At 39.5% G+C, this 22,166-nt stretch overlaps 1 protein-coding gene across 1 annotated transcript in view; it reads right to left on the reverse strand.

Annotated features, from left to right (window-relative positions):
• Window positions 1–11,698: 11,698 nt before the first annotated feature.
• The window catches only part of TAF2 (TATA-box binding protein associated factor 2), a 49,621-nt gene continuing 39,153 nt past the window's right edge, over window positions 11,699–22,166 (reverse strand). Inside the window, exons 24-25 of the mRNA XM_054385285.1 lie at window positions 19,770–19,893; window positions 11,699–12,147 (exon numbers count right to left, since the gene is read on the reverse strand). Of these exons, the coding sequence (XP_054241260.1) occupies window positions 11,882–12,147; window positions 19,770–19,893 (390 nt within the window). The 3' untranslated portion in view covers window positions 11,699–11,881. The remainder of the gene's footprint in view (window positions 12,148–19,769; window positions 19,894–22,166) is intronic.

Genomic DNA, 22,166 nt, shown 5'->3' on the forward strand with positions numbered 1-22,166 from the left:
GGCTTTCTCTTCCAAACCCACTTGCAAAATCCACTGCGTTCTCATGGCCTCCAGCTTGCAGCTTTGCTCTATTGTTCTTTACTTGATCGATACACCTTTTACTAAGTACCATTGAGTGCTAGACACCACCAAGTGCTTAAACTCCCATGGAGTTTGCTCCCCACTGGTTTCTACAAGCAGGGTCTCAGCTGCAGCCCAGCACATTTGGGGTCCAGCAGCATCCGGCTTGCTCCACTGCCTCCTCCTTGTATGACCTCTGTCCCTCACTTGGCCCCAAGGGGATTTAGGTCCCATAAAAAGGCATAAACCTTTTTTTTTTCCCTGCTGATTTTGGCTGGATTTGGTTTCTAGCTATTTAGCGAAGTCAGCCTCTGGGTTGATGCACAGGAGTCTTCAGAAGTGGAATGGGAGGCAGACAGGAGCACCGCATGCAGCAGTACTGAATTAACTATGTGTAGAATCGTTCTGTAATTACAACAGAGACCATGGCAGCTCCGTGTATCCTTTCCACACTCTATCCCCATGCACCTTCTCCTTTGTGTTTGCATTTTACAATACAAAAATATGAGAAAATGCCTCAGTGCAGATTGCCTGAAAACCATGGCAGTTTTTACACCTGGACAGAATTTTAGCAGCGTCTAAGCATATTTCAAAGTCGCTGTATGTTAGCTGTACCCTTCAAGGTAAAGACAAACAGTTTGATTACTACATACTCCAGATCAAGAAGTGGAGGACTGGAACCTTACATTTCAGAATGTTTCTCCTCTTGAAATCAAGTGAAAACATCTGAAGGCTTTTATGGGTGCTTGCGTTTTTAAGTAACAGGAATCAAGGTAAAGGCTTCTTGATTAGTTCTTTTTATCACTTTCCAGCTATTATACAAACTCAGGAATCTAATTCAGACACTAACAGGGTTGGACTGGCTGCAGTGAGGAGCTCTGAGCCTTTTCCTTGTAACTGCTGTTGTGAACACACACACACACCCCCCCCATCACCCCTCTGCGGGTTTCCTTCCTTGCCTTATGTCTCACAAAGAGATTTATGGCTGTGTTTTAACCACATGTCTATTAGGCTTTCAAGATTTACAGTAGCAAATTTGGAGGCTTATCTGTGACAGAATTTTCCCACAACAGGGCATAACTCCTAAGTGCTTGCATATTTAATTAGCTGTATGACAAGATGAAATACTACAGAAGGGTGGCCTAAACAAAGCAGGCAAATCAATGGCACCCTATCAGTTCCTAGGAGGGTGAAGAGTAAGCAAGACCTGAGGCATGAGATTCAGGGTTCTTAACTGCCCCATGGTGCTCACAAGCAGCAGCAGCAAATAAGTGTATAGGAATGCCAAGAAATGGATGTTTATTTGTATGTCCAAAGGTTTTGCTTTAGTTCTTGCAGGATCTCTTACCATCAATGCTACTTTTGTTGATTCAGTTTCAACGAGACTCCCTCATTTCCCAGCAGAGACAAGGACCTATACAGTGAATTTAAGCTGGTGATCACATTGACTTGTTTAGCCACCTTTCACTAAGTAAAGGGTTTAACAGCTATTTCTCCATGTGGGAATATATTTTTTTAATTCTTTAGTGTGGGACTTTTTGTTTTGTTATGGGTTGGGTGTTTTTTTGTTTGTTTGTTTTGGCTGGGGTTTTTTTGGTTGGTTGGTTTGTTTTTTGGCTTTGGTTGGTTGGTTTGGGGTTTTTCTTGGAGAGGGTGGGGGATACGTTTGGGGTTTTTTTTGCAGTTCATATGCACAGGACAGGGCTGTGCAAGGCTGGAACAGAGAGGCATGGGCTTGTGAGAGGATACCAAGAAAGAGGCCTGGGGCAGGTGAGAGCTGAACACATACATTTACTTCATATGCCATGTCTTGTCTCTTGGCACTGTGTTTCTTGACAACTCTCACCTGCTTTCATGACATGCATGCCATGGAATGAGACAACACAGAAAGGAGGCCTTAGAAGGTCTAAGCAATACAATCTCCTGCACTTTTTCTCAAGTATTTTCCCAGCTTATTACTCCTCAGCCAATGAAAGCTCAAATTCAGCTAAGGTGTTGTCAGCTCCTTCTTCTTGTTTTTTGATGTGTGCCTCCACGTTTCAGATACCAAACCTTTCATTAGGGCTTTGAGCATTTCCAGTTTAAGCTGTTTTAACCTCTTCTACAATATAACTGTGTAGCCAAAAGAGCAAACACAACTCAGACACCACAGCAACTTGCCAAGTTGTGTTCAGCTGTGTTTCTTATTTCCATCTGGAGATTGCTATTATGGATCATAACACTGAAATAAATATTTTCAGACTTTCTTAATTAGCGTTGAGCTGGCTCAGAGAGCTCCAGAAATCTGTCACAGTCTGATTTCAGGTGAGATTTCTTCAGGTCATGTGTAAAGTTCAATAATTCCATTCCTCCAGGTTTGTTACTCCTAGTACCACTGTTGATATTCTTAATCACCCTTTTGGGTCAAAAGGTGAAAAAACATCCAGGCTCAGCCTACTATGCAGCTGATTATAACCCCACCTGTAAATCTATTACTTCAGAGAAGGAGAATCATTTAGTAGAACAAATATAGGGAAGCCTGACCCAAATGAACAGGTGATAGCACCCAAACTTCTTCCTTGTTCTCTTCTTACCCCACTGACAGTCATTTTCATATAATTTGTAGTGTAAAAACACCTTGGTGCAAATCCCACATTTTACCATCTACAAAGTGCTCAGCACTTTTACAAACCATGTAACTACTACCAAAGTAAAGTGTTGTTGTCTGAGCCACCAGTCCCAACACACCTTCCAGGGGACCACTATGAATTTCAAAAGTCAAATTAAGTACAAAATATACTTTAAATGACAACTTTTCAAGGTGCATTTCTACATTTTAAAGGATTTACAGAGTATAAGCATATATATTATTTCCTTCTCAAGTTACCTACAAGATGCTCAGGAATTCTTGAAGTAGAACAAAAAGCCAGAAATAAAATGCTAAATTAATGTTAAAGACTTAATTATTGAAGCACATACTCTCCAGCAGAGTTTCACCCTCTATTAATTCAGCTCATTCTTTACCACAGGTAAAAGCAGCAGAATCAGCATGGAGCTGGACAAGTAAGAGCAGCAATAAAATAAGTTGCAAAGGGCTCCAAGAAGGTGTTGCCTCTCTCTTGCAAAGCAGCAGTCTTCTCTCTCTGATCCCTTACGTTTTTGCCATTTATTTAAGGTTGGAAGTAAGACGAAATTGTTAAATCAGAGGCTGGGGAGTAAGCCAGGCTTCCAAGCCCAGGCCATGAAAGGCTTCCTCTGTCTACTGCAGACAGCAGATCTGAGACAGCCTTTCAGGCCTGTCTTTATCAGTCAAATCTCCTCTTGCACTCTGGAGAAGGCCCCTGGAGAGGCTTCAGCTCCGCCTGTTGTGCTGGCACTCGGGGGCTCAGCATTGTGCACCCCAGCCAGCCGGACCTTCAGGCTGCCAAATGTTCCCTTCACACAGCCAGTTGGCTCTCAAGCAGCACCAGTCTCCCTCTCTCTGCTTGCAGGACTTCTCTTTCTTACGCCAGTTTCAATGTATGGAAAAATAAGATACCTGTCAGGAGAAGAAATTAAGCTCCTTTCAGTTTTATTACATTCCTTCCATTTTATGGATAGGCTGTTTCTTTCTCATTTGTTTTGCAAAAGACATTATTATAATAACAATTAAAGGTGGAAAGAGTTTGCTCTTGATTCCTTTGGAAGAATTGCCTTAGAGAGACTGTGTCTGAAGTAGAAGAGATCAGTGCTACATTTACTGGCATGCCACAGGCTCAGTGAGAGAAGGGGGAAGTAATCCCTCAAAAAGGGCTGTTTGTTATAAAACCCACCACAACTAATCAATATACCCCAAATGACCAAAGGCAGCAATGGAGCAAGCCCTTAATGTGAACCAGACCAAATAACACGAAACAATCGACTTGAAGAGTGAAGTAGTGATTTGGCAAATATTCTGACTCTCCTTGCCATGGGATTTCCAGACAGTCATGGTGAAAGTAAGTAAACATGCCTCATCAGAAATAACATTAGCAACAGGCACAGCAGTAAGGCACAGCTGGGCCCTTCATTCAGAAAAGCAACTCCTTCCTTTACCTGATACCAAATCTTACCCTCTGCATGGTGCCACAAAGCAACTGGGATATGAACTTCATATCAAAAATTCACTTCCATAAAAATACTTTTGAGCTGGAGCTGCAACAACTTGATGGCTAAGTTCACACTTCATGATAAAATTGAGAGGTTCCCTGGAGAAATCCGTACCCATTATGAATGTCTGAGGAAAGAGTTTAGGAGCTGGCACTTTCTGTCCCCCCTAATCTCAGGCTTTATCCATTACACAAAGAAGACCTGTGCTCCAGTGACAGAGTTACCCAGGCCTTTGTTGAGAGGTTTAATCCCCATCGATTTCCTGCCCTGGAAAATAAGAGGGTTAAAATATGTAAAGGGTTTTAATCATTCACAGGGAAAATGATAATTGCTATTTTCCATGTAGCAACTGAATCTTGACTTTTTTGTTTATATTTAATTGAAGGAACCCCTCCCATCCCTGGGGAGCACAGAATGAAGAGAAGGAGAAAAGAATTGTCTCATTTAGTCAGGAAAAGGAATATAATACATAAAATCACTTTATAAATCTTCGGCTTCAGAGCTACTACACTCCAGGGCTCTTTCAATGTCTTCAAACTCAGATGATTTCCTAATGCCCATCCCTTCGCTCTGACTATCTGCAAAGAGCTGTGAGATTTTTTTGGTGACACCAAATTGGGTGAAATTTGAGACAAGGCCCTAGACTGGAAATCAACAATGATAACTATATACAAAGGTTTAGATTTTTGGATAAAAGATTCAGGGCCCATGGGGACAATTCTTGCATTCAAGTCAGTATTTTATTCCAAAATTTGACATCTCCAATATGCAAGAGAGCTTTCCAGAAAACAAGACCATTGCTCAAAGCGTGACAGGGGTTTCTAACTGTTGCAACATCATCTCCAGCAGGCATTAACACTAAGCTGTAAACACTGAACACTATGGTTTGATGCAGCTCCAGAAAAGCGCTTTGGTAAGCTTCGGAGAGGATGTGCTAAATTTGGAACACTGACCAAAGAGAAAGCCAAGTTTTTTCACCAGAAGCCCATCTAACGTTTTGCAATGACCTTAAAGCAGGCAGATATAACAAGGGATGGCAAGGAGCCACTAACACGGATTGTATTTCATCCCAGCTCCAAAGTCACTCGTAAAATACAAATTGCAATCAAATACTGAGAAGACACATGGTACTCAACGAGCAGCACAAGGCTGAAGGGAGCTTGCAATATGGCTGAGGGACAACCTCCTGCCTTCTACAGATGGAGCTCCCAGTGGGTTGAATGTTTCTCTTCTACTGATCAAGACAGTGATCAGTTCTGTGTTGCAGAGGACAGCAACATAGGCCAACATTCCTCCTGCACGTTCTAGTATACCCATATCTCTGTAACAACCAGCTTTAGCGTGCTCTTAGAGGTATCAGCGTGGTCATTTAAATGCAAAATGCAATACCCCAAAGGTACTCCAAGTCACTCAAACTTGGGCAGATTCCCACTCCCACTGAAATATGTCCTCTGGCAAGACAATGATTCATGACTCTGCTGCTCTGACACCAGTGTGTTCTGTTTACTCAGGTGCTTTCTGCCCAGATCCTGGTGCTGTAGACCCTTGTTTCAAACTACATCATCCACAGCAACAAGCAGATGGTCTTACAGCACCTTGCTCCACCTGGTTCCCTTCATCAACACCACACTGTAAAACAAGTCAGGGAGCTGTTACAGATCAGAATTATTGAGCCAGCCTTCTCTAGTCAGATGCATTTTGCAATGCTAGCTGCTGCCAAGAAGAAAGGGGCACAGTGTCACACCTTTGTTGTCTGTACACTGCAGAGCTGTGCACTGAGACTGCAGGACCAGCTGAACTTCCAGGAACTGCCAGTGATATCCAAAGCAATACAGAGCAGCCCAACACAATCACTGCATACAAATTCTTGACTTATTTATGAAGAACTGTTCTGTGGACAAGGTGATCAAAAGATACCCCTGCAGTAGTGTCTAAGCAGTTTCCAAAATATTCCTTTGAGGTAAAGGCAGCATTATCACAGTTTTCAGATGAGATATTAACAAACTATTTGCACCAATTTTAAAAGCCTGCCTTAAGACTTCAAGAATCACAGCCTCTAGAATCCACAGCATTAGGCACTACAAATGCAGTAGGCACTACCAGAGACTTGCTGTACTGGATGTGTGCAGCACAGACCTCCTATCTCCAGCTGAAACCATTAAGACTCAGCAGTTCTCCTAATCAGAGCTGTGCCTCTCAGGCTGAGGGCTGAACAGAGAAGTGAAATAGGACCTTCTTAAATACCTGGATTACCTTCTTAAATACCTGGACATTTTTTCATAGAAAGAGTGGTCAGACATTGGAATAGGCTGACCAGGGAGGTGGTTGAGTCACCAACCCCAGATGTGTTTAAAAGTCATTTAGATGTCATGTTTGGGGATGTGGGTTTAAGGGTGAACATTGTAGAGTAGGGTTATCGATTGGACTTGATGATCCCAAGGGTCTTTTCCAAACTGGATGATTCTGTGATTCTCCTTTTTGTTGCTGTTCTCTCTCAGATCTTCGTTTGTCTTTATTCTTTGTTACTGGTTCCTTGTTCCAATCCTTCATCTATTTTCTCACTCCCTGGGATAGCTTAACTTAGTTTCACATTTGACTCATGTTTAAACATCCCCAGAGTTCACTGGAACTGCTGAAGCACCCATTCCCTTCTGCTGCCTCTGCCCTGAAGGCAGCAACTGTGTGAACTCCTTCAGCAGCCTATCAAAGTGGCAACTCTCACAGAAATTCATAGGACTTTGATAACTCCATGCTGGAGTCTCTTCTGGAAATCAGATAAAGACTTCTAAATCACATGGATGGTTTGGCCAATTTTACCTCTTATGTCCTCTGAAAACTGCAAGTCTTATCATTATTTCAGGCAGATGTTAGAGGATGATTCAAAGAGTAGATACACACAGTTGCCAGCCACTGAGTTAAGAAATCCAAGAGATGATAAAGTTGAGCAGAACTGAGAGTTATCCAAAGCTTGTAGCTTGCGCTCATCTCCCCTGGGAACGCACACAGCACACACTGCGCAACAGATTCCAAAATATTAAGAAATAAACTAGCATGTAAGAAAAAATAAGGATCTCCTGTTGAATTAAGGAGTTAGGTCATTAATGCTTGTTCACATTACATTACTCACACTTGAGAGACAAATAACTATCTGTTGTCTCACTAACCCACATATTTATTTGCACAAATATTTCCCAAGAAGTAGGGAGAGAGAACCATTTCAACAGAAAATTCTACATTGTGGTCTTATCATAACAAACCACTTCACAGTATGCTGATGTGTATCATGTACAAGCATCCATTGTGAAAAGCTATTAAGTGTATCTCATTTTACAGTGCTGACGTGTTTGTTCATTCAGAGGTCATTGGCTCACAATGGGGCCTCTCACTTCCATATGTCTTACTGAGGTTTTGCTGTATTTCAGAATTAAACCTTGGTAAGTACGTTATTAACACAGGACATGATTGGTGCCATATAAAGTCAATTTATACAGAAATCCTGGAATCATTCAGAACAAATTTTGTATTAAAAGAAAATCTAAAGTCTCTGACTGGAAATGACACAGTACCTGATTAACTCAACTTCACATGCCTAGGATGTTTCACAGAAGGCTTACCTGTTAAAAAAAAAAACCCCAAACCACAAACAAAATCTTAAACAAAAGTGTTTATTTCTCTGGGCTGAAAATGCTGCTCAGCTGCCTGTTCACAGGCCAGCTTGAAAGCACAGTGCTGGATGCCAGCTGTGTGGGGAGGTGAATCACCACTTACACTTTGATCAAACCAGTCGGTGATTGCCACTCAGCTGCCAGCGTGACTCTCAGCCTAAGCCACCTGAGCCACGCCAGGCACTGGCGCTGCCCCTATACCCAGTTGGCTCCACCATGCTGGGGTTGTGCTGGGCTACCAAGGGCTGCATGCCATCCCACTGGGCATTAGAAAATATGCCAGGAAGGCCAACAGCATCCTGGCCTGTATCAGAAAATAGTGTGGCCAGCAGGACCAGGAAAGTGATCTTATCCTGTTAATAGGCACTGGTGAGGCTGCTCCTGGTGTACAGTGTTACGTTTTGGGCCTCTCCACTACAACGACATTGAGGTGATGAAGCATATTCAGAAAAGGGCAACAAAGCTTGTGAGGTGTCTTGAACACAAATGCAGTGAAGAACAGTTGAGTGAGCTGGGGTTGTTCAGCCTGGAGAAGGCTGAGGGGAAACCTCATCACTCTCTACAGCTCCCTGAATGGAAGTTGTAGTGAGGTGGGGGCTGGTGTCACCTCCCAGGTAGTAAGTGAGAGGATGAGAGGACAGGGACTTAAGTTGTACCAGGGGAGGTTTAACTTAGATATTAGGAAAATTTCTTCATGGAAAGGGCCACTGGGCACTGGAACCGGCTGCCCAAGGAACTGGTGGAGTCCCCATTCCTGGAGGTGTTTAAAACATCTGGATGAGGTGCTTAGGGACACCGTCTATCAGCTGTGTACAGGAAGATGTTAGGTTATGGTTGGACTCAATGGTCTTAAGGTCTTTCCTGACTAGGTGATTCTATGATTTGTCTCCAATTAAATTGTTGAACTTTTTTTTTTTTTTAGAAAAAAGAGTACTGTGTTTAGCTGCCCTCTCTACACTATTTTCTTTGCAGGTTTTCATATCCCCTCCATCATAGCAGTAGTCAACAACCAATTCCTTGAAGTTCTATATCAGTTCTCCTACAATGTAATTGAATTTCTCTCTTCCATGAAAGGATGCACCAAAAAAGGCTCAATTCTCTCTCCTACTCTGTGTCTTGTGCTAGCTTATAAGTGCTGAGTGTTTTATCCAGCACCTGCAACATTTTCAGTCTTGTAACAACAAATATGTATTTTTAAAAATGTCTTAAAATGAAAGCAACTGAAATGTCCAGCATTTTGAAATTACTCAAATAGTCAATTACAAACATTAATTCCAACATTTTAAAATGACTGCATTGATAAAAGCATTTGAGTTAGAGAAACATTTTTTATACATGCTGCTCCAAACACAAGAAAGATGCTTGCTCAGACTCTGAAACTGTAAAATGTCCATTAGGGACAAGGAATATCTATGCTTGGTCTTAAGAGAGGAGAAATAAGCTGTAATAGCCTGCTGGCCACCAAACTTGGAATGAGAATTCCTGTTAAGTGAATGTTAACTTTTGCAATAGTATCAAGTTGCTCACCTCTATACAGCCAGTTGTTTTTCCCTTACTACACCTCGCAAGATGGGAGGAGAAGCTTGCTTTCACGCACTTCATTTTCCCTCAGGTTTAGTATTTCACATTCATTCCCACTGAGTTTTAGCTTGCTGCTTTGGGATCACCTGTGTAACCAAACTGATTATCCTGACTACTGAGCACATCTACCAGTTTGTGAGCACTATCTGTTCACGTTGGACTACCTGCAGACCTCAAACTTACTTCGGATTCCACCAAACACATTAATGGATATTCTGAATCATGACCATGGCACAACCTCAGAAACTGAGAATCCTTTTTGATTTCCACCCTCTCCATTTTCTATTGTCATCATATTTCCTTAGCATATATTCAACAGTTCACTTAGTCATACAGTGCAATCTGTGATGGCAGAATCACTGTGTTACAGCTCTGCCTCAGTTCTGTGCTTGTCTCACAGAACAATGCATTTCCCCTCAGCACGAGAGAGTAAATCCACATCTCCTAAAGCAGAAACAACCAGTCCAAATTACCCATGACCTCATTTTTAAAACATAAACCCATCTGCCTTTGCTCTCCCAAACAATGCCAGCTTTCATTGCTTATTAGCCCAGATCTGCCACAAACACCTTTGGCACTGTTGCCTCACTGGAAAAACACCTAAAAATGTTTCCATTTAGCTATTACTATAGCTTCCCAACCCCGCCCCCCTGCCGTGATTCACAGTTCATGGTACCAACAGCTGGCTGGCTCAAGAGAGGTGCCAAGCTGAGCTGCACTCAGTCAGCCCAAAACATGCTCAGTACCTCATACCAGAGCTGTCTTTCTGTTCTTGTTGCACCTCTAGCTTATCTAAGCTGCAGAAGTTCGCAGTCATGGCTAACAACAAGGTGAGCTTCACCTAATGTGAGGAGGTGCTGGAATGTCAGCAGCTGGGGAGAGGCTGCAACACTACCCAAGTCTATCATGTCCGAATCCAGCCCTAACATACCTTAATGTGTGTCCCAAGTACAAAAACTAGCACAATTATTCACACAGTATTAAAAGGACATAGTATCTGAACAACAAAATATGTGCACTATAAAAGACCTAAGTCTGTCATCTTTCCATTCTAGAGGTAATTTGTTGTGACAAAAACTACAGGATTCAACAGCAGGTATATAATATAAAAGCATTTATTAACTTCCATGAAACAGAATATGGCTTTAAAAAAAAAAATCTTCTCAGGTTCTTGTTGAACTTTCTCTCTTTGCCCTAAGGAGAATCAGTCTCTGAGAGGAATTTGGGAATACTAAAAAAAAAAAATAATTTTAAAATTAACCCAAATACAACCATCTTCTAGAAAGCTAAATGTGAGGTGAACTCTGGACAGCAGAACTCCACCAGTGCATGGAAATACAACCCCTGCATCTACATACAAATAAAGAAAACATTAAAAGTGGCAGAGATTGTTTTAGCATCTAAACTTCTAAAAAGTTTTAAATAAAACATTTGCTGGGTGTAAATAGTAAACTGCATAAAACACAGCTAAAAAAATTAAATGCATTCATCACTTAAAGTCTCAGACGTAATCTAGTAATGCATTTCTCCTGTGGATTCATGAGTGGATCATATAGAATGCTTCTATATATATAACCCACCTCTCAGCAGGAGCAAATATATATTTTTCCAAATTTTTTTTTAATTTTTAAGGCTTTTTTTTTTTTTTTAGCAAAGCCATCTTTTGAAAGCATATTTCAATGTCACGCCTGAAGAAAATGATCTGCCTCTCAAAATAATTTGCAAACTTTATTGAGTTTTTAAAAGCCTGATTACAGGACAAAACATGCATCAAGCATTTTGCTAAAATTCTAAAAATGTCAGTGCAGAATGTCATTATACTTGAAGGGTCATGTCCATAATAAATACCTCCAGCTTAAAAGCAGCATGGAATTTTTTGAGAGTTTTAGTATCTGAAAAAAAGCTAATGTTCTATGTACTGTTCTTAGAATCCTGATGTTACATTGCAATGGTTACTGCAAGAAACAGATCAACTGAAGACTGCAGAAAATCCATCTTCTCAGGAGCTCTATGCTTGGTTATACAATACTACTCTGGGAACAGTACTTCACCAAAGGTCTGGCCATTGGCTTCTTCTGATTAAAATGTACTCCGCCTCGTAACATTCTTCACAGAATTAAAACATAATTGGTTCTGGCAGTGCACATGGTCAGCATGATGTGCAGGGGGTTGCCAGTGGACATGGGGCTCTTACATTATTTTCATTGTTTAAAATGGAAAAAAGAGTGGGTGGTGTGTAGAACAGTGAAATACAAAATGACTCAGAATCGTCAAACATTTTTTGAATCTGATTATTTCAACAACCGCATCTGCAAATAGAAGGCTTAAGACAAGGACAGTGGAAGAGCTTCTGAATTGCTAAGGCAATGACATCTTATTTCCATCAAAAAAGATAGAAGCTATTGTTATATACATCCTTCTAAGTATTCAGAGAACACTGCAAGGTAACTCCAGAGAAGCCGCTGCTATCAGTCTGAAAGTGATGGGGAACGGATTGATCGTGCACTGGCTGGACTGTTAGAGAAAGCAAAGGGATCCTTCTCCTTTTCCTTATTATCATGTTTATGTTTATGCTTGTGCTTATGCTTGTGTTTCTTCTTCTTTTTCTTGTGCTCATGGTGGTGATGATGATGGTGGTCACTGTGTTTTGAGGAGTTTGTTTCTTTACTGTACACACAGAGCGGAGCTGCAGAGACAGGGTGCATACTCATCTCTCCCGAAGACTGTTCTTTACCTGAAAGAATGGATATAGGGGGATTAGTAAATGTTTATCTTGCGTTGTTTTCAAGCACAAGAAATTCTGAAATATTAGATAAAAATCTACATTATCATTTAAACACGCAAACACAATCTGTTTTGATACTTGTACTATTAGCTTTTTGATTTTTTTTCAGAAGAGGCTCTGAACATGCCACTGAAATTCCTGTACTGATTACAGATTTTACAGAGGTAAAAAATGCAACATCTTCAATAGCAGGGATTAAAAGCCAATAATCTAAGGATAACCTTGTTCATGAGGCTAAACAACTGGAAGGTAGGAAAACTACTTCCTTTAGGCAGAAATTGAATCAACTTACATTGCAAGAACATGCTTTAACTATTAGATGTAGAAAAGCACCCTCAGTACACCTTTAAGTCTTAGTTAACATGGATTTTCTTCACAGCTGCTTTAGATGTTTGGGTGTTTTTTTTTTCCCCCCCTCCAGATTTTGGTGAAAAAGAAAACCCTGTTAAAATAACAAGGGCTTTACATTGTATAATTTGTAATTATCTTTTTCTGTATATTTGAAAATGGACTTTTTTCCCATTACATCTTTGTTTGATTGGTAGATTTTGGATCTTTAAAGTCAAGAATGATTTGTCTCTGATAATGATTCCTGGAAGTCTGAAGAGCCAGCTCCCTGTAGTATGACAAAACAGCACGGAAAAAGATTTTCATCCAATCTTTCCAGCCTTATCCAAGAGATTAAGGACTCATTCCATCAATCAAGCACATATATTGAAAAATTTCTAGACAGTGCAGCTGTTCTAGGTTTTGTTTGTTTTTAAACATGGATGGAAAAAACCCAAAATCTACATCTGCATGCAGTGTTTAGAAGTCAGAATAAAAATATAAAACATTTTTTTCAGTGAGGATAATCAATGACTTATTATGGGACATGGTACAATCTCTGTTGCTCCAAGTCTTAATCAGCAAAAGCAATGTCTTTCTAGAAATACATTTGGGCTGAACTGCAAGATGTAAATATGATATCAGAAGGGAGGCTAAAGTACAATAGGTCCCCATAGACTAAAAATCTCTAATATACAAGTATTTTTTTAAAATAAATTATTTAATCTATGAGATATATAGATTAAATATAGAACTATGCAGCAGTATGCTCATGTTATCAATGCAAAGATTTATATAGAACTGATAATGACTTCACTTTTTAACATATGCATAAGTACAGGTAGAAGGTATGCACATAAATTCAGACTTCTACTGGCTGACTTCAATGCCCACTTACTACAACATTTTTTACATTGTTACCTGCAACAGTTTTCAGTGCAGACAGCACCCAAGTGTACTGGAATTGATGGAAAAAGTTACAAGACTGCTTCACAATTTAACTATTTCTAATCATATTTCACTTAGGGAATTCCAAACTGTACCTAAGCCTATCCCCATTACTCAAACTGTGTGACAGACAGCTACCAGTAGCACAAGGTTGTGGCAAAAAGTGACTGATTGGGATTTGTCCATAAAAGATGTGTAAAGATTATCTAGGCTACAGACACGTTCTCGCATGTTCTCAAGCTAAAGGCACATGATGCATTAAAACATACAAGGCAAACTGAAGTCAACTTAGAAGAAAATAAAAAAACCTTACATATGACATAAGCCTTCAGAACTTCACAGCTTCATTAGTTTCAAACTGTGGGTTATTTTTATATGGAAACTGAACCTGTAAGTCTAGACACTACTTTTGTAACAACCTCAAAACAAAGCTAAGCCTTTGAATTGTAAAAATCTTAACCCACTATGGCTGGGTTAAGAACGTGGGCTTAAGTCTGCCAGGATGATGCAGCAGCAGCACCAAGTACCAGCAAAGACCAGGGATGCAATCAGATTATCTTGACTCTGTTGCACTAGCTCCCATTTTTGCAAATCTCCTGCTCATTACTGAACTACCAGCTCTGCTAAGGGAACAGTCTGCAACATCACTTCTTTACTTACTTCAGGTGGGTTATTAAAAAAAACCTGTTGTTTAAAGCAGTTAAATATCATTGACTGGAGCAAGTTAGGGAGCAAACACAACAGCAGCTTAAGACAACAGGACCGATTGGGTGGTGACAAGCACCTAAAATCTGTAATAAGGGAGGAAGATTTCCAGGAAGGGGAGAAACAGGATCCAACTGCAACTCAAGGACTACTGACGTTTAAGGAGACAGTCAACACTGATAACATAGCACAAATTTCATCAAGAAATCAAAGATCATTGCAAACTTTTACTAAGACAGTACTAAGAGTACACATACACTCTCTTCATAAAGGTCAATGATAGCTATAATCTGTTCGGGTTTTAAATGCAAAAGTAACAACTATCCAGAATATTTCTTCCTACTGTTGAAGAGTGCTTTGCAATACATTGATCCTGGCCAATGGCTCAGAAAGGATGTACACAGACTACTGAACTTGGTTACTGTAAAATGAACAGACCCGTAAAAGCCCTACAAAAAATTCTGCAGATTTGTACCTGTAAAATTCACCACTAACTTTTTCTTCATTTTAATTAACATCTACTTAAAATCTGTGCTAGGAACCTGCCAAACCGGGAAAGCAAGGATAAACAGGAATTGTTTTACATGGCATTAGTATCATCCTCATGTCAACAGGAGTAGCAGGACTGCTGCGAGGAGGCACTGAGCACTCCCTCTTCCTGCATGGAGCCCATGTCCTCTTAGCAGAGGGAGTGGAACTGGAACCCAGGTTTTTCAAATCACAGCAACACGCAGTAAGTGGAGGGTGAGGCCAGGAGCTCACTTCTGAAGTGGTTAGCAGCATTCCTTGGAAGAAAATGCACATACATATGTCTATCCACTTGGATCTCCTTCTGCTTGAGATGTGGAGATTCCAAGGCGATTATTGTCTTTACAGTGTTCCAGCTAGATGGGTAGGTGTTTAAAATTAGACAGGATCACCATCCCAGGGTAAAAAGATGAGAAACTTTGTGCATACCTTGTCACAGGGATTTATACAAATACTGTAGATATTGTGAGAGATAATAGAATACGAAAACAAAGATCTTGTAGTTTAGTTTTGGAATGAAAGAGGGTTAGATCTTGATAAGCTTTAAAGTAACATTTTGTTGTCACAATAAAAATTGCTCTCAGATAATTATAACATTCTGTCCATCAATTACTTGGGCTAAGTTTTTCTTTTTTTTTTCTTTTAAAGAATCACTGGTACATGAACATTGAACAATATGGCTAAGTAGACTGTTTTATTTATTTTACTCTTAATTTTTTACTGAGGCCTTAGAATTTGGGAACATGCAACCTGAGACTTTAAGATGCCAGCAACTTTCCTAAGATCTTCCATATGGTCTCTCCTGTATTTTTGATTTTGTATAAAGAGGGTGAAACACCACAGGCCTACAGTTTCTATTTTTCCCTCCTTAAAATGTCAAGCAAAAATTCATCATTGTCACTGGTGTCCTTATATCCAAGAAGTGTTCAGTTATCTATTTGTGTGTTGATGTTCTCACAACCCTTTTTGTCAGGGAACCACTAACTAATGGCTGAACTTTGAGGTTTTGGTGCCCTTACAGCTAACTCAGGGCAGCTGCAGAGCACTGGGCTTTTTATACAGTTCAGACAGAACTCCTCTTAACTACTGAATCCACACATGAAACGTGGTGATTTGCAAAACATACTCAAATCTACTATCATAAATGCACTGTTTAAACATTAATGACTACTGTAGTTTCACTGTGTGCTTCACTGCAGTATGTGCTGAACCCAGTTTTGAATCATTCCAGAAACAATCCAGTCCAGCTAAATCATTATTTTCTGAAGCTGCAGACAGTAAATGTGATAAACAAGACCACAGTCCAACCAGCAAGTATGAGTGTGGTCTAGACCTTCATAGTTTTGTGAACATCTATATGGTAAACAGAGTGATCTACAAGGTCAGCAGTGGAAATTTCCATTTTTATTATCCTTGAAAACAGCAAATGGATTAATAGAATTGCCAAAGGATTTTTCTGGTCTGAGCTGGTATGATCAAGATGTGTCCTGAATGTGATCAGAAAAAGCGTTGCCAGTGCCCACAGAACATCGCTGTATTTGCTTTTGTTTTTCCCTTTGTAGAAATACAGATGAGAACTGGATACTAGTTTGTATCAACTAGCAAACTACTGAAAATAACTAGGAAAATTCTAACTAAATGTTTAGTAGTTACGACCTGTTGAGCCATAACAATGTGCAACTTCACTGATAAACCATGAAGGGACAGCCAGGCATTTATTTTGAAAGCAGAATAGGCCAGTTAATAACCACTGATACACATAGCTGAGAATTTTCAAGGTTAATTTTGAAGTGTTACACTTTCAAATGAGTGAAATATTGAAGTGAAAGAAGTGTATCTTTATCTGGTTTCACTGAAGTCAATAACCCATGACAAGTCACCGTAAAGTCAGAAACAAGAATTTAAATCTACTGCTTACACAAAATCTGGTATTTAAATTCTTTTCACCTTGAAATAAGAGTAGGAAATGCTACTACTTTTCTTCATGATTTGGTAGCAAATAGAAATCTGTTCTAACACTATAAACATGACTTTGCACAGATTTAGAGGCTCAAAGGAAGCTACCATGTTTCTAGTCCTTAGAACACATGAATAATCAACACAACAATATTGTTCAAAGATTTCAGAATGGATGTTTAGTTTAATAACTTCTTAAAAAATACTCAGAATCTCTTATAACTACCACAGTCCATAGTTCCATCATCATAGACAGGATGACTACTAAAGGTGCTGTTACTATAGTACAAAAACCTGTAACACTGCCCTTGTAGTGTGTCTCAACCCTAACCTTTCACATCCATGAGCAGAAGCATGCAGAAAATGAAAAGGCTTTAAAATTATTACTTTAAATATTTTCCTGGCTTTATGGGGATTACTTTGACTTGAACAAATCCAAGTTATCATTTGGTGTGGTGTGATGAGTGTTAAAAAAAAAAAAAAAAAAAAAAAAAGCAAACGCACAGATACGGCAGGATCTGGAGCCCATATGACCCTCCTCCTGGCAGCTGCTGTTCACAGGCTGTGTTCAGCTGATGACCTAACATTCCATGTGACATACGGGGACATAACACACAGCTGTGAGAGGAAAACTGAGTATGGACTAAGAGCTCACTGCCTTCCAAGTAAGAGTCACAGCACTGAGATATAAGGTCTTACAGATTCATTAACAAGATACGGAAACTTTCAGAACTCACTGTCAGTCTGTTTCACAATAATCACTCACTGAAACTCAGCCATCCTCCATCATTGCTGGAAAAAGTCAGAGGTCCTCAGGAAATAGTCCTTTGTAAAACAGAACACTCCGATGTGGGAACAGATTTGTTCATGTATGCTTTTATTTTTCTCCTATGTTTCTTCTCAGAAATATGTCATCTCCTAGAGACTGAATTGTCTGTCTTTACTCAGTCTGAAATTCATACATCTCTGCTTCTCCAAAAAATTACATGGATAAGAAATAGGTGAAATTTTAGAAGCAAAGAAGTGAAACTATTTCTAACTGCACAAACCAAAGAAAATTAAATTAATCTGAAGTGTTTCAAAATAATGCTTTTCCAAAACTTATTACTTAAAATTAATTCTGTGGCAAAACCCAGCATTTGTCTCATTTATCACCTAGGAAAGAAAATGTATTCCAATTTGCTGAATGTCTAAATGGCAGAGGTGAGAGGGTCATCTAGCATATAAGTGAAACTTGAAGTAGCTTTTGTCTGCTCTACATCTACAAAAGCTGCAGTCAACTGGTCGTTACTCCACTCCTGATCAGACCTTACCCCTTTCTGAACTCTAGGGTAAATTTAATATGCAACAGTCCTGAAGGACAGAGCTGGCGTACACAGGGTCCCATAAGTCCTATTTGTGAAGTATTTGGCAGAGTTATGCTTATGACTTGATATTCTGTACAGTGTGTAAATCCAGTTAAAGAAAAAAGAAGTTGCAAAATATCATGTAAGAGTTATAAATACTAATCCTCAGCAGACCAGCTTTGCACTCGTGCCCTGGATGTGTCATTCTTTGCCGTAAGAGAAAATGTGACAGTTAACCATAACACTGAGGACAATATGCAAAGTAGCTCTGAGAGCTTTAAAGTAAAGATTGTGGGGAATTAGGCTCCTAAAGTCATGAAAACAACTTATATGCACCCTACCCTTTGGCTGAAATGCTTTAGGCAAAAGATTGAGTTTTGCTACTCATCCAACAGCAAATCCATCCTGGTGGAGCTGGCTGTACAGGCACACATCAGTAATCAAGGGCCATCTGGAATCCAGAAACTAGACCTCCTGGTGGTTTATGTCCCCATATGAACTTAATTTGTTTGCTGAGCAATGACAGCAGCTACCTTTTATAAAAATCAAAACAAACCCCCTTACTGGTTAGAGCATCTGCCAAGGAAGGAAAAGCGTTAAGTCCCAGGCCCCTAGGGGAGTATGAGCCTAGAGCTTCCAATGTTCCCAGCCAGCACCAAGGCACCAGCCTCAGCTGGATACTCAGAGCAGGAACACCCACCAGCCCTTCTCTTAAACAGAGCCATTAAATTGTCAGGTCACAGGGAAAGCAGATGAGGTCACCTGTTAGCATAGCTAAGGACCTAGGGCAGGCAAGACAGAACCAGCATTCCAGATTCTCCTGCTCACTAAGGTCTACTTGTGTTTTACATTAGGCAACCACTGGATAAAAACAGAAAAACAAGCAACAGGGTAATTACTGTGAATCCTACTTTTAAGGCTAAAAACTTTTTACACATTGCAGTACTGCAGCCTTAAAACCTTGTTTTGGATGTGTCCCAAAGATCTCTCAAAAATTTTGTTACATAAGTCACACTACCTCAGCTTAGTTCCACTGGCACATTCTGGAACTAAAATTAGGAAATGCAGTTAAAGGACTTTGAGAAGATGAGACTAAGCATTGAATTTCTTTGCTAGTGACAGATAAGCAAAGAAGGTGGAAGTTCATCAGTGGAAATTCAACCTGCCTTAAGTTTTCTAAGAAATGCTATTATTTAAGAAATTTTGTAAAATATTTTATTAAAAAAGATACAAAGAGAAGTAGTGAAAGAGCAGAAATGCTTGAATGAAACCATTTGACTCACAGATGCAATCTTTTCAACTTTGAAAATCCCTACTAAGGATCTTTGAGGCTTTTTTGTTTTTCATCTACTGATGTTAAGTTATAAAACAATTTCTAATCCAAATAATTTATTTAAATAGAGTAAATACATATTTTTAAAGTTAATATTTTAAAATATTATTTTTAAATGACAGCTACGGTAAAATAAAATTCACCTAATTTTTTATGGAATGCAATTTCATCTTCATGGTATTTTATTAATTCCTTAGCTTTTCACTTTTATAAGCATGAAACATACTTGTCTTAGATATGTATGAAAACGCACATGTACACAGTTATCTATAAATACATCAGAAGCTAAAGAAATGTTCTTATGCCCCCTTCCCACACTTCCTGATATTAACATTTGACACTTAACCAATGTCGTATGTATGTGAATAAGCAGTAGCAAAAACACTCTCCCAAGTGAAATAGTTGAAAAATTTGTGCTATCATTCTGCCAATAAATCCGCTCATACCTGGTGTGGATGGTCTCTCCAGCATATTCAAATGGTGGTAAATAAAGGCTTGACTGTCATGAACTGTGTCCATATCAATTTCCTCCTCTTCTTGAGAGTTTGAGAACTAAGATATTGGGGGAAAAAAAAAGAAAACAAGCAGATGCTAATAACTTCTAAGAATACCATTAATTACAACTTAATATATTTTACTTTTGAGGTAAACTGGGGGTGAGAGGGAAAGGAAATGATATCTACCACTGCAGAGGAATAAAAGTTCAATAGAACTAAAAAAAAGTCAGTGTCTTTTCTTCTTTCCAATTTACCTTGAAGCTGTGTGAACAAGAGCATTAAGTGTCAACTTTAGATCTCGCCACCCAAGAAAGAATATGATGGGAAATGATTTTGCCAAAGTAAGCCTAACAACTACTGTACACGTATACATAACACATCTTTTGTTTGAACACAGCTTTAAGGGAAGCCAGCAGAAGCCATTGCTGTTATTCCAAATACCCTACATATTGTGCAAGTTGAATTTCCATTTCTTACTCTGATTTTGAGTTTGACTTTACTGTCTTCATTCTTCTCTAGTATTTGCCCTGGCTCCAATGGAGACCCGAGTGGCATATCAGCCTTCCTCTTCACCCCCTGCTGATGACCAGAAATGCTGGATGCTGTTTCCTTAATAAGATGATCATCCTCCTGAAGCAGCATTAAAAGATTAAAATTAGAAGATAGCAAGGGCCATGTTTCAGCCTAAAAGAGACCTGATAGCTGAAAACACTTCAGAGCAAAGTGGGTGACCTGAACAAAGTTTTCCCTGTAGTACTGGCAAAAAGTATTTTCTAAAACCCTGTATGGATTTGTTCCAACCTCTCCTACAAACATAGTTTCTCTTTACTTCTATTCCTGCTCCCTCTGCATATCTAGCATTGGCATCTTCTCTGTCCCTTCTCACAATCATGGTACTGTTGGTGTGCAACAACATTTGCTGCCTCTGAATAGCCTTTCTATAAATCTGTGCCTGGCAGACTCTCTTCAGTTAAGAGATCTCAGCTGAAAAACTGTGATAACCTCTGATCTACACAAGAGATTCATCTTTTAGTTAGCTTTGAAAACTAATGCTTACTTTGTTGAATACAAATCATCACTTAAAACTTGGGGGTTATTTTGTTTACACAACAGTATTTTTTAAAAAGAGTGAAACAGTTTTGTAAATTACTGCTTAGATTATAAAAAAAACCATGGTCAAAGGAACAGAAATAGCAGGAGAGAACTACAGCTAGTAATTAAAATAGGAGACAGGTGTTCCAATAAGTCCAATACTCAAAATACAGAAAGAACAAAGCATCCACAGAAGCAAACGTAATTAAAGGCCCACGAAAAAGCTAGATAAAAGCTGTATCACAGAATCTCAAGACCACATGCTGCTCCACTTGAGCTGTTCTTCTGTCCTACAAAGGGTATCCCTGCCCCACAAACTCTTGCCCTGAACAATTCAAATTCAGTTTTCTCAGGTGGTTTATAACTACAACTTTCCTCAGCAGGTTCAGTGTCAGAAGTCTATCAATCCTGATTTTAACATGTTTGTGCTCTCAGAATAAACAGTCTGCCTTAAAGAATCTAGTTAATCTGATGTATTCCATCACCTGGCAATTCTTTTTTCCCCTCAAATATGTATTTCCCTTTTTTCATCCCTATTTTTTAACCCAACACACTGCTGTTGCGAAAAAACTGTTGGGCACACTTTGGCTGATGTGAGTGGCAGTTCCTGTGTTATGTAACTGGTTGGATATATATATTTTTTTTATATGCAAATCCCCTGAATTTTGGGGGGAGTCACAGTGAAAATGATAACCTTAAAGTAAGGGATAGGAAAATGGAGATGAGGGATAGGAGAATATATGACGGATGAAGTGTTAATTGAAGCTTATAGTAATGCTGTATTTTCACACTAGTGTAAGCTAGAACAGCTGCTAAAAGCAGCCTCTTCATCTTCCTCATACCTTTCTGCCCTGGGCTGCCACAAGCATTTATATAACTACACAATGAACTGGACCAGGTACTGACCCAACAGGAAATTTGTGTTCATAAAAAAAGTAAGTATTTTTCAACCAGATCATCCTGATCACTATGCAGCAACTGCGCTAGCACAACGGACAGTATAGGAAAGAGTTAAGAGCAGACTTTTTAATTGAGTGATAAAAAAGTTTGGATGTTCACTGAATCGCAGCCTAAAAATCTGCCAACCAAGTGTCTCCTGCTAATTCTAACGCTTATGCTCAGCAAATTAGGACTGAGTACATGTTCTGAAATACATAGTATAGTTCTAATGATATTTGACTCCATCGTAATTTTCTCCGCCTACTGGAAATAGCCTGCAAGGCTATTTGCACTCAG

The sequence above is a fragment of the Indicator indicator genome, chromosome 12 (genome assembly GCF_027791375.1).
Source record: "Indicator indicator isolate 239-I01 chromosome 12, UM_Iind_1.1, whole genome shotgun sequence".
In the NCBI taxonomy this organism is placed as follows: domain Eukaryota; kingdom Metazoa; phylum Chordata; class Aves; order Piciformes; family Indicatoridae; genus Indicator; species Indicator indicator.